This window comes from Gymnoscopelus braueri (genome assembly GCF_963280865.1).
Source record: "Gymnoscopelus braueri genome assembly, chromosome: 17".
Lineage (NCBI taxonomy): Eukaryota > Metazoa > Chordata > Actinopteri > Myctophiformes > Myctophidae > Gymnoscopelus > Gymnoscopelus braueri.
Window position 1 is genome coordinate 37,334,017 of NC_137617.1, and position 14,057 is coordinate 37,348,073.

General features: G+C 43.1%; 1 protein-coding gene across 1 annotated transcript; it reads left to right on the forward strand.

The window, feature by feature from the left end:
• Positions 1–204: 204 nt before the first annotated feature.
• On the forward strand, positions 205–13,711 carry LOC308104078 (G-protein coupled receptor 26-like; the record flags this gene model as incomplete). The annotated part of the gene is made up of 3 exons (XM_080454358.1): positions 205–1,081; positions 4,851–4,964; positions 13,483–13,711. The coding sequence occupies exons 1-3, from the start codon at positions 408–410 to the stop codon at positions 13,709–13,711; spliced, it is 1,017 nt and encodes a 338-aa protein (XP_080310484.1). The 5' UTR covers positions 205–407.
• Positions 13,712–14,057: the final 346 nt, after the last annotated feature.

Genomic DNA, 14,057 nt, shown 5'->3' on the forward strand with positions numbered 1-14,057 from the left:
CAAGACGCAGCGTCGGGATAGCAGAGCAGAGGAGAGGAGAGGGGGGTTTGTCGCGCACTTTGAGGGGGGGCTAGAGAGGTGACTTCTTTCTGATCTCTCTCCCACGCACCCCGATACTTCTTTCTTATCATGGGAATCGTTGTATAACTCTCACAGAACATCATTATTCATGTTGGCTGCTGCTTTGGCGGAGGAGATCGAGGAGGAGCGCGGATGCACGCAGCTTCAGCGCATCTTCGTGGGGGGATCATGCGTGGACATAATGGTGACGCCGGGCGACATGTGACGGCTAAAATAATGTCATTTTTGCAACTGCAAAAAAAGAGACTGGATATAGCCTGTATAGGCACGGAAAGTGGGAATAACTGAGTTTTTTTGGTGGTGGGGGGGAGTGTGTGGGACACACGATGGACACTGCGGAGGTGATGCTCTGCGTGCTGGTGGTCGTGATCATCGTGGTGTCGCTGCTGTCCAACGTGCTGGTGCTGATCTGCTTCCTCTACAACGCGGAGATCAGGCGGCAGGTGCCGGGTCTCTTCACCCTCAACCTCACCTTCTGCAACCTGTTGCTGACCGTCTCCAACATGCCCCTGACTCTGGTGGGACTCGTGGGCCGGGGCCAGCCCCCCGGAGGGGACGGCTTCTGCCAGGTGGTGGGCTTCCTGGAGACTTTCCTGTCCACCAACTCCATGCTGAGCATGGCGGCGCTGAGCATCGACCGGTGGATCGCCGTGGTGTTCCCGCTGCGCTACCACTCCAAGATGCGCCACCGCGACGCGGCGTTCGTGCTGGGCTACACGTGGGCGCACTCCGTGTCCTTCTCCGCGGTGGCCACGGCCCTGTCCTGGGTCGGCTATCACCGGCTGTACGCGTCCTGCACCCTGGCCAACGTTAAACCAACCACCAGCCGGACTCAGTTCGTGATCTTCACCGTCTTTTTCCACTCCCTCACGTTTCTCCTGTCTTTCGTGGTGCTGTGCGTCACGTACCTCAAAGTGCTCAAAGTGGCGAGGTTCCACTGTAAGAGGATAGACGTGATCACCATGCAGACCTTAGTGCTGCTGGTGGATATTCACCCGAGGTGAGCTCATTGACATGTACAGTACTCTTAATGCATTGTCTGTCTGTCTGTCTGTCTGTCTGTCTGTCTGTCTGTCTGTCTGTCTGTCCGTCTCAGTGGTTCAAGGACCCCCGTAACCTGTAAGGCAGTGGTTCTCAAACTTTTTCATGTCAAGGACCCCCAAAATGATATGTATTTGGCTGCGGACCCCCATCTCAAAAATATTTTGTGCCAGGGATTTTTCAAAGATAGCAGATCTACAAGCTCATAGTGCAACACTTGGTGCTGTGCTATGAGCTTATATATCTGCTATTTTTGAATAGTCAAAGTATAAAATATGGTTAAAATGATTGTGACGCTATATTAACACATTTTGCTGGGAACCCCCTGCTGGTAACCCCCCCAAGGACCCCAGGGAGTCCCCGGACCCCACTTTGAGAACCAATGCTGTAAGGGTCCATTTGGAATCCTCAAGGAACCCAGATAGTCCCTGGACCTCACTTTGAGAACCATGCACTGATCTATCTATCTATCTATCTATCTATCTATCTATCTATCTATCTATCTATCTATCTATCTATCTATCTATCTATCTATCTATCTATCTATCTATCTATCTATCTATCTATCTATCTATCTATCTATCCATCTATCCATCTATCCATCACTACATTACATGTCACATGCACAGTTCTGTTCTACAATAAACTACAATATACAGTTAATATAACCTAAAATAAAAGTATACACCTGGCTGCTACAGTTTGGTTCTAATTAGCATACTGTGCCACAGACCTTCATAAAACCACAGAATGGATAATCATGTAAACAACAAACCTCAAAAACGGATCAATAGGCAAATATATTCACAGGAAACGACCACAAACATTTAGTCTATTGAATGCCATCACCCTGAACATTCACTAGGAATATCAAAGAGGCTTTGCCCCTGCTCCCTCTCTCCATAGGATCCATCTGAGCAGTTCAGAATGCAGTACCATGTGTAGACATTTGAATAGCACTCATGCTCAGTATTCGCAAGGGATTCCTGAATCTGATTCTGAATATCAAAGAGGCTTTTTCATGTCAAGGATGAAGGATCCCCAAAATGATATTGGCCGCAGAAGATTTGAGTTACAAATGTTCGCTTAAAAAAATATATATTCAAATATTTTCACCAATTTTCTAAAATAGCAGATCTACAAGCTCATAGCAGTGGCACTCGGTGCCACGCTATGAACTTGTATATCTGCTATTTTTTAATAGCCAAAGTATAAAATATGGATAAAAGGGTTAAAAATTATTGTGACACTGTGTTAACTAATTTAGCTGGGGACCCCCTGGTACCCCCCCAAGGACCCCTGGGGGTCCCCGAACCCCACTTTGAGAACCAATGCTCTAGGATCCAGCTGAGCAGTTCAGAATGCAGTGCCATGTTTGACATTTGAATAGCACTCATGCTCAGTATTCGCAAAGGGATTCCTGAATCTGATTCTGTTGAAATGCTGCTGTGCCACGCAGTAAAAGCTTCCTGATTACCACATTACACCTAATTCAATAAAGACCAAGATTAACATTGCTGAGAAAAATAATATGTGTTGGTTTGCATTTTGCAAATGTCTTACATTGGGAAGCATTTGGGATTTGGCGAGTTTATACTCTAATATAAACAGAACAAAGCCATTGCAATATTTGTCTCTACATTTTGGTAAAGTAAGCTATACTTCAATCTCAAACTGTCGACCATCAATTTCGTACCACAACATATATGAAGTGACACGTTACTTAGTCAATACAGACATGACATTTTAACCACTTAAACCCATATGGTTGAGTGGAGTCCCTCAGGGCCTACTAGTGTATTTTCTGTTTTCTGTTATTGTGGGGAAAGCTTTTGCTGAAAATAGCAGATCGACAAGCTCACAACGCGATGCGTGGCGTCGCGTTGTGAGCTTGTTGATCGGCTATTTTCGGCTGGGGTTTAAGTGGTTAACCGTTTTCACACTGAAATGGATGCACACACGTACGCACGCGCGCACGCACGCATGCATGTACGCATGCATGCACGCATGCACACACACACACACACACACACACACACACACACACACACACACACACACACACACACACACACACACACACACACACACACACACACACACACACACACACACACACACACACACAAATGTATGCGTGTACACACGTTCTAAGACACAAATATTGATAGACGAATGCGCATCTTCTCTTTCTCTCCCTCACAGAAACACACGCGCACGCATGCACGCACACAAATGTATGCATGCACAGATGCACACATAATACACAGGCACAAATAATGATAGACGCATGCACATCTTCTCTCGCTCACGCACACACACACACACACACACACACACACACACACACACACACACACACACACACACACACACACACACACACACACACACACACACACACACACACACACACACACACACACACACACACACGCAGGGTTTAAGTTGTACTCCTGGAAGGTGGGTGGCAGCTTTCATCAGATCAAAGTATTTGGCATTCATTAATTCTACCCAGCATAATATAGTTCTGTATAGACCTCAGAAATCAGCTCCTACTGTACCAGGTCCTTCCTAATTTACCCCCAGCAGCACACATAGCCTTTCACATAAACACCCACACACCACACACACACACACACACACACACACACACACACACACACACACACACACACACACACACACACACACACACACACACACACACACACACACACACACACACACACACACACACACACACACACACACACACACACACACACACACACACACACACAGTGAGTGCAGAGTCTCCTGTGATCTTTGTGGCTGTCAAAACCAGCCCATCACAAAGACAGCAGGGCTGCTGTACTGTACTGTACTGTACTGTACTGTACTGTACTGTACTGTACTGTACTGTACTGTACTGTACTGTACTGTACTGTACTGTACTGTACTGCAGTGGTTCTCAACCTCTGGGTGGGGACCCCACCAGTGAAGTGACAATTTAAGGACTTTTAAGACCTTTTAATACCTAAAAAGAAAGAACGAAAATAAAAAGACCATTACAGCAACAAAAGTCATCAAAAAACTACTATAAAACATTAGCCAAATTGTCAAATAATACAAGCTCATAACGCCTCGCAATGCAAGGCGTTGTGCTTGTAGATCTGCCACAATATTTATCTGTGGAACGGAGTCAAATAAAATGGGGGGTCCCCAGTTCAAATACGATTATTTTGGGTGTCATGACCTGAAAAGGTTGTGAACCACTACTGTACTGTACTGTACTGTACTGTACTGTACTGTACTGTACTGTACTGTACTGTACTGTACTGCATTGGTTCTCAAAGTGGGGTCCGGGGACCCCCAGGGGTACTTGAGGGGGTTCCAGGGGGTCCCCAGCAAAATGTGTTAATATAGCATCACAATCATTTTAACCTTTTATAGCACCGAGTGCCGCGCTATGAGCTTATCTGCTATTTCTGAAAAATCGTGAATATTTGTGCAAATCTTTGAATATCATATTTTTTAAGCAAACATTTGTAACTCAAATCTTTGGTTCTGGGGGTCCCTGGAACAAAACATTTTGAGATGTGGGTCCGCGGCCAAATACATATCATTTTGGGGGTCCTTGACATGAAAAAGTTTGAGAACCACTGCACTGCACTACAGTACTGTACTGTACTGCACTGTACTGTACTGTACTGTACTGTACTGTACTTTCTGCTGTGCCTTGTCAGTGTTCGACAGCGCTGCTTGGAGGAACAGAAGAGGAGACGGCAGAGGGCGACGAGGAAGATCAGTACCTTCATTGGGACCTTCATGCTCTGCTTTGCTCCGTACGTGATCACGAGGTGAGTGGAGAAGAGAAGAGCTCGGCCCTCTGGGGAGGAAGAGAGGAAGAAAGAAAGGGAGGGGGAGAGGGAGAGAGGGGGAGAGGGAGAGAGAGAGAGAGAGAAAGAGAGACCTCAGTGGCACACTGCGGCAAGTCCTTTTGTTGCTGGTATCCCCAACCCTCCCCCCAACACACACACACACACACACGCACGTCACACGCACACACTCGCAGTGGTGTTAAGTAACTAAGTGCATTTACTCAAGTACTGTACTTAAGTACAATTTTGAGGTATTTTTCACAAGTTTTCAAATGTATACAATGTATAAAAAGCTTTTGAAAATAGCAGATCTACAAGCTCGGCTATTTTCAAATGGCCGAAATGTATATAGGGCTGAAGTGGGTAATGTATGTTTTGTAATAATAATCAAAATCTACAAAGTAACTACTAACTAAAGTTCTCAAATAATTGTAGTGGAGTAAAAGTATAATATTTGCCTCTGAGATGTGGAGTAGAAGTAAAAGTACAGAAAATTGTGAAATGGGACATTCTACATAATGAGTACTTACTACTTTGGTACTTCAAGTACATTTTTATACCAATACTTTTGTACTTTTATTCAAGTAAATTCTGAATTTCTGACTTTTACTTAACAGAGAGGGTAACAGTCAGAGTATTTCTACATTGCAGTATTGATACTTTTACTTTAACTTTTACTTTAAAATGTGAGTACTTTTTCCACCACTACACACACACACACACACACACACACACACACACACACACACACACACACACACACACACACACACACACACACACTAGAACCCCATAACCCCTCTGCCTCCCCTTTGCTCGCTCCACACGGTACAGAGTGGAGGAGAGATGAGATTGGCTGACCTTGTGATAAGTAATATGCCGCCACTGTGCTGTTGCTGCTGCATTAGCACTTTTGCCCCCCTCTGGTCCGAGAGACGCACCACTGTTAAAGCCTGATTCATACTCAGTCGCACGCTGCATGTTGTCACGCACCGAAAATAGCTGATCCACGAGCGCACGCGATGCGGACGTGTTGTGAGCTTGTAGATCGGCTATAGTTTTGGTGTGCGACATCGGAATCACGCAATCTAGAGTAAATCAGTCAGTTGGCGCTCCTCACCTCCCATCAATCTATCTCTGAGCTGAGAGAGACGACTGTCCAAAGCTGCCACACAAGTGATATTACTACAGCAGGGGCAGCTTTGATGATGGAGAGGGCCACTATATACATTCCAGGGGGCCACATTGCATAGTGTTGCATACTGTCGGGCAGAAACCTCTTATCTCCATATTTTCACATTTTTCGTAAATTAATACCCTACTTAGTCATTCTAGTACAGTATGTCACACAAAAGTAGCAAAAATAGCAGATCTGCAAGCTCAAAATGTGTCGCATCGCGACACGTTTTGAATTGAGGTTACTTTTGAATGGAATCTTGAATTCGTTTTTGCTATTTTTGAATTGGAATCCTAGAAGTAACCATTTTATTTAATTTCAAATGCATTTAGTTACACGTTCACTTAATGAACTTAAATACAAATACATTGGACAAATATCACAGACAATATCATTTTAATACTAGTCATTACACTACTAATATAGACTGAAGTCATTAAAGCGGGTCATGTTTGCATATTTGGAATTGGAACAGCTGAAATCAATAATATCAGTATTCTAATAAGTGAAGGTGGGGGCCACATGTGTGCCCATATATGTTCTACAGCAAGAATAAAACAAAAAACGTTCTTAAATTCAATATCAACAATTTGATTTGTTTTGGTCTCATGCCTCATTCCTATTGTCATTAGTAGGTTTTTTTTTCTTTTTTCACGGAATTAAAAATTCAACTCCACATAGCAATGCCACACATTACAGGCAACCTATAACCAGTAGGTTAATTTCCTGAAAAACAACTCAACAGTAAGCCCTCTCAATCCAAAGCATTCTCACTCACAAGTCATCATAACATTGATGCTTGGTCAACATACTTTTCGCATTCCCAGATGCGATCGTTTAATATCCTCTGCCTATATATCGGTATGCAACTCAAACGGCGCTGTGTCGGCAGAAGGCTGCCTCGAGCCCTTTGAGGCATGCCCCAAGAGAGGCGCCAGCCAAGCAAGTGCAAGCCAAGCCAAGCGACCCTGACTTGTTTTAAGATTCGATTTGGTGTTTGTTTTCAATGTATTGATGGTGTTTTCTTTTCTTTTTTTTAAGATTTATTTTTGGGCTTTTATTGACAGGACAGTAGGCTGACAGGAAATGGGAAGAGAGAGAGATGTGGTGAGTGACATGCAGCAAAGGCTGTCGGGATCGGACCTCGAACCCGCGACATGCTGTCAGGCTACACTGAGCCTAGGTGACTGGACCGCTACGCCTGCGGTCCAGGCCTTTGATGGTGTTTTCAACGATGAGTGTCATGGTCCGCATTATGTGTCACGTGACGCAGGCTACTCTAAACGTTTAAAAGTGACACTTAAGGAGTTACCCAGTGCGTTGATCCGTGACGCAAGGGGGTCCTGACCAAGCATCAGTATGTGCCGTGTTGGGAGTGAGAATTTCCATTACTTATGACCCACTAGAAAGTGTATGTGTCTGTATCTGCTGAGACCCTTCCTTCTATACCCTTATTTTCGTATCCGACTTTGATCGGTGCGTTTCATTTGGCATCAACCTGTGGGCAGTAGTTGTGATTGAGCCGGGAAGGAGGGTCCAACCTTGTATGTGGCGTTTATGCAAACCACAAGTGACAAATCCTACTCGTTATGCATTTTGACCAATGCACTAATAGGGAGGCAGTTTGCCAGTTTCTTACTGGATTTACTGTAATACACTAAAAGCTCTCCCCGTAGGGCCTCTCTCCAGTTGGCTGGCCTGTTTTCAGAGTCACAGTGTGTGGTCATGTATAGTAAAAGCTCCACTGCGTGGCGAAGGAGCTGACTTATTAACCTCTGGCGCTGTGTGTGTGAGTGAGTGTGTATGAGGCTACTGTATGCGCGTTCAGCCGAGGGTGACGGCTGCTGCTGGGGCTGCGTATAGCCGACCTTCATGCTGACACAGCTTGATTGCAGTCAGTGTAATCACACAGAGTGGATAGAGGAAAGGTAATGGACAGATTTTACCGCTTCCATGACACCACATCAGGACTAGTAGTGCTATGTTAATGAGGCTTATAATAGGGAAGTAGGAGGGAATGTAATTGGTGGCATTATTCATTTGCAATAATCATAAAGATTTTTTAACTGTGTCTTGTTGATCAAGACTACAACTAGTTTCACACTTTAGAGTCTACTGCGAGTGTGTGTGAAAGGCGCTGAAGGCGTCTTATTTAATTTGATTAGACAGTAAGCAGATAAAAGTCAGATGAATGTAGCAAGTAATTTTTGTCACTGTTGGGCACATCATGAATAAATGTATGTCTCGTTGTTGGCCTCATTGTCTTCATCTGAAAGGATATGGCTTTTATTCCTGAGTCACGTACTGTGTTAAATGATAATTGGTTGCTTTCTAGACACCCTCCACTGCTTAGATGTGTTTGTTCTAGTTCTCCCGGTGGGACTGACTCGTTCTTTTCTGACAGAAAAAGTTCTGCTGCGGCAGAAATGGCTGCAACCGGAGAAATGGGAGCAGGGGAGCTTCAGTGCAGATGAAGAACAGCCTCATAAGCCAAAAAAATGTATACATCAGACAGGGAGGAGACAGTGCCCACTGTGGACAGCTGCCTACCTTCTGTCCAAAGGGGATTGATGCAACCTAAAGCTCCAGTGGTTTAAAGGGATAGTCTTTTCAGGATATTAAATGAGGAAGGACAGAACTGATTCTATAGGGACTGGGGACTGGGGGGATACAGAAAGTCCCATATGGCCCTTCTGACCAACCTCATCACCACAAACTAAAACTTGGATTAAGCAATGAATCAACCCACTTACACTGAGAATAGCACTGTAGAATATCCACGTAACACTTCCTATGAAGCTCTGTGCATTATGATCAGATTATAACGCTCATAAATACTCATGCTTATTATAAACATTTTATAATGACTTATAAGGTCAAGTATTGAAATACTTCAAAATTGCTGGACACTCACAGACATTTGGGCAATGATCATGGTGTATTATAATTTCTTTAGTTGTAATGTATTTATAATAATGATATAAATGTATTATTTTCAGTGTTGCAATATACTACTTACTTACTTACTGCCCTTTATGCCGGCTGACATGTAGGGCAGCAACAAAGGATCTCCACTCCTGTCTGTTCTGGGCCAGCGTCTTTATAGAACCCCAGGTGTGATGCAGGGTCTTCAGCTCTCTCTCCACTGTCCTAACGCCAGGTGTTCTTGGGTCGGCCTCTCTTATGTTTACAGTCTGGTGTCCAGTGAAGGGCAGTTTGAGTGATGTGGCCCTGCTCACTACGGATTACATGTCCAATCCATTTCCACCGCCTTCTCATAAGGATGGCAGCTATGTTTTCCTGGGTACACAGGCTAAGAAGGTGTTGATTGGAGATGGTTTTGGGCCAGAATATTCGCTGTATTTTCCGTAGGCTTTTGGTGTGTAAGGTTGACAGTTTGTGGAGATCATTTTCTGTTGTTCTCCAACATTCAGAACCATAAACCAGGGTAGACAGGACGCAGCTCTGGTAGTCTCAGCTTGGTGCAATATAGTGTGATTATAAATAACGTTGTCATTGGGTGCTTTAAGTAATGACATTCTTAGGCAGAAATATTTTTTGTTCTTGCATAGATTTTTTGCTATTGTTTCACTTAAATTAAAGTGATGAACACTTATAGTGACTTATAATCACACAATGATGCATTATAATGTATTACAGCTATGAAAATTATAGTAAATGATCCTGGACAAAAGTAAAAGTCTGTGAGTGACCAGTAATTATTCTTTATCTTTATCTTTATCTTTATCTTTTAGCCCTCCAGCTGAGTCACTAAGGACATTTTTCACAGTTAGAGGGTAAACTAAAGACAAAGTAAGTGGTGTTATCTTGCCATTTCCAAGAAGAATTATAGTAACGTTACAAATGGTAATATTCTTAAATAAATAGTAGTAGACGGGGTCCTGTCATAGTATTAGGGATAAAGAGTATTCATACTAAGTTGTGTGCCAGTGTTGCGCACAGAAAATAGCATATCTACACGCTCATAATGTGTCATGATGATGCAATGCGTTGTGAGCTTATAGAGCTTATCAGCTGGCCAAGACATTTACTTGATGTCTTTTAACTGCCTTTACCAGTTTCCACGGTGGCCAAGTGACCGCTAACGGTGTCACTTACTCTTTTGAATGAGCATGATATCAATAGGCCAGAAGTTCACAACAATTGAATTGTCAGGTGCATGGCAGAGCATCTTTTTTTACGGTGTGGCTCAGCAAGAAAGAGGCTAGCCGTGTATGAGAGGGTCGCTGTTTCTCTCTCTGTGTGTCTGTGTGTCTGTGTGTGTGTGTGTGTGTGTGTGTGTGTGTGTGTGTGTGTGTGTGTGTGTGTGTGTGTGTGTGTGTGTGTGTGTGTGTGTGTGTGTGTGTGTGTGTGTGTGTGTGTGTGTGTGTGTGTGTGTGTGTCTGGAGCTAATCTTGCAAACCTCTGGATCAGTGCCAAATTTATACAGAAGTACCTCCAGTAGTTGTGCCGGCCATATGAAGTCCACTTGATTAGATTTTTATTTTCTGTGAAACACACCTGGTTTTCAATCGAATCATGGTGCCTCGTCGAAACACAGATATATATATATATATATATTTTTTAACGTTCTTTTTATTGAATTTAGTTTTTTTACTTACTCACAGGTCATATAGGCATGTTCTGAAGCAAATAAACAAGGTATCTCGAAACAGAAAATGAGTGGGTAACAGTCGAAACAAAATGTTTTTGGAGCTGGATTAAACAAATCATAGAAGTTTGAAAACAGCAACCCTACTCTAATTGACTTGCAATGGGTGAACACAAAATCCTTAATATGTGCACGATGCACCCTGCATGTTCTCTGACAAATGAATTGCTTAATTGTTATTGTCAGTTATGTTGTTGTTTTTCCCTCTTCAAGTTTCCACACCGTCTGTCATAGCTGTTGAAGCACTTTGTCCTCTGCAAGGCAGACTGGTTTTGTTTATGCCTTCAACTTTCTTAATTTTTGTTTGTTCAAGTTGCTAAACAAACATCACTGCAGACATGAGTTGTTTTATACTTCCATACATTCACAAGCCAGTCTTTTTTAGCTTGGGTTCATTGAAACATGCTTGCTCTCTCAACTATGTGTTATAATCTGAGCAGGACTTTGACATTGCAATATTGTGACATGATGACTTTGATTTCCATTCATACGATTAGGTAATTGCTCAGATGATTAACTCATACAGCATTGAGGCCAGAACTGCGTTAGTAAAGGAAAAGTTAATAAATTCAACGTTTGCACAGCATTTACACCCCTGATGTAAAGTTGTTTTGAATGCATTTGTAGTGAATGCACGCATTTGTAGTCAACATGTATAATTAAACTGTTTGTTCTCCACGGTGGAGAACAAGATAGGCAGTATCACGCGACAGGTTCACAAGTTTATTACACACAAGGAAATGCATATATAGGGCTGGACACATGACGTGACCAGAAGCTATGAGATATAGAAAGAACAGAACGTCATAGGATAAGAATAAGGTTGACCTTACTGTAGACAGCTGCATCTCGTATCAATAATGAACATGACGTATTAGGACAACAACAAGATGTAAGTCGTATCAAGTGCATAGGCGTCATTAGATTGCCATGGAATAATGATAACAACGACCTCCTGTAAAATAAAGTGATTGTTCTTGTGCCATTAAAAGTTATTAGAAGACTATTTTATGATTGTATGGTTTCAAGTCATATTTATATTCAAGACTGATTGAGAGAAAGCGCTGCAAAGCAGAACGCCCGCAACACTCAGACTAAACAAAACTCTCAAGGTGCACGGCTCAACAATATCGTGAAACTGAGAAAACAGCCAGCACACAATAAATGTCCTTTTCACATTACTTACCCATATTCAAGGCTGATCTCAAGGCTTCTGCTATTCTATTGTAATACAACTTGTTGTTCTATATGGACACATTGTGAAATGTACTGAATATAGCCTACAATCCAGGATTTATTTCAATGAATAAAATCTTATTTTAACATAAATCTGTATGCTAGAGTACGTTATTAAAATATGACTGGAACATCTGTAGTGGTTGGAAGTGGCTTCCCTGCCCATTGAGAAATTTTGATTTTTAGAGTGTAGTGTCTTGTAGTACGCCTACTGGTTGACAATGTCGATAAAGTTATTTGAAACACACAGCTCGCCGGAGCAGACGCACTACCATCTTTATCGCAGTTCGGACGTCGTTGCAATTACCTCTATCCGTTGGGAGAGGAGACAATGGAAATAAAACATATGGATTGTGGCTTTAAGCCCTGGAAACAGAAAATAATTATCTTTCATTGCTACACAGCGGAGTGGGTGATAAAACACTTCAGACATCGTGCATGCTTAGGGTACCGAAGGGGAAAAGCGCAATACAAATGCAAGTGTCATTCATTCAAGCATACACTTAAAACATTCACGCTGCATTCGTAGTTAAATTGCAAAAGCAGCCCATTAAACACATCATTGCAAACAAAAGGGTTGAAGAAATGAATTGCCCCCTGGAAGAACTTAAATTAAAATACCAGACAAAGAAGCAGAACATTGAACTGCGCCATTAAAATGAGAGAAGAAGCGTGCCTGACAGCGGAGGTCGGCCGCCAGACGCTCTTTCATTCTTGTGTGAGCCCTCTTCTTGGTTCCCCCAGCCCGGGGCCTTTTGGTGGAGAGAGAGAGCTTTTGGAGTGTCATGTTTAGCACACAGTCAATTGTTTCTAGAGAAATTTTTGTAGGGCCAGATATTGAGATGCCTTCAGGGGCCAGTTGATAACTTTTGCCTCTGAGGATAGACTTAGACATCTTTAATTAAAACAAGAGTGAAGGAATAAGGAAGTAAAGAGGTGCAACAATCACACGTGTTAAAGGAGTAGTTCACCCAAAAAAGTACTTATTTCCTATCAATTACACACCCCATGAAGCATTGAATTAATAGTCTTTTTTCCCGCATTCTCAATAATTTTATGACCGGCTGTCTCTCCGTTAGGAGACTCAAAAGACACTCTTTGAGTCTCCTACCACATACATTAGCATCTTTTAGCCGGTCATCAAATTATTGGCATTATTAGGAATGCGACAAAAACAAAACCATCTCTATGAATTCAATGCTTCATGGGGTGTGTAATTGATAGAAAATAATTAATTTTTTGGATGAACTACTCCTTTAACTTGAAAGATAAATCAACGCTATAGATCATTAGTTAACTTTTTAGTCTACTTGCATTAGTATTCCTATTCTCACATTATGTCCACTGTCAGGGCATTCTTGTCTTTTACATGCATTTTCATTTTGTCTCTCTGCTTTCTGCTTTGCCTGCAGGATCGTGGAGTTATTTCCGTCCGTGCCTATCAACCCTCACTGGGGAATCGTCTCCAAGTGTTTGGCCTACAGCAAGGCAGCGTGTGACCCCTTCGTGTACTCCCTGCTCCGACACCAGTACAGGAAGACGTGCAGCGACATCATCAACAGGGTACTGAAGCGTAGCTCCTTGAACGCCTCCGGACGAGGCCACGAGAACCCAGGGAACAGCATACAGGCAGTGGAGTGACAGAGCGCTCAGCGGTTGGGATATGGTCTGAGGGTTGAACATGGCAGCTGTCATGATGACGGGGGCGTGTGACTGATGTATCTCCGGCGAAGGAGGGGATAAATATGAGCTGTTCCAACACAAAAGCCCACGACAACCTTGTTTGGACCAGACCCATAGACAGAGAGAGTTCCGTCACGCTTTGATCTCGCCGCAAAGCGGGCTGCTATGGGCTGTAGTTCCAAACATTGGAACTTCCTCATTGAGATAGACGGAGCATTTCCGCATTCCATTCTTACAATGGGAGTCTATGCTAGTGTCGTCACTCTCATACTAGATTTGGACAGCACTGTTCGACTCCTACATG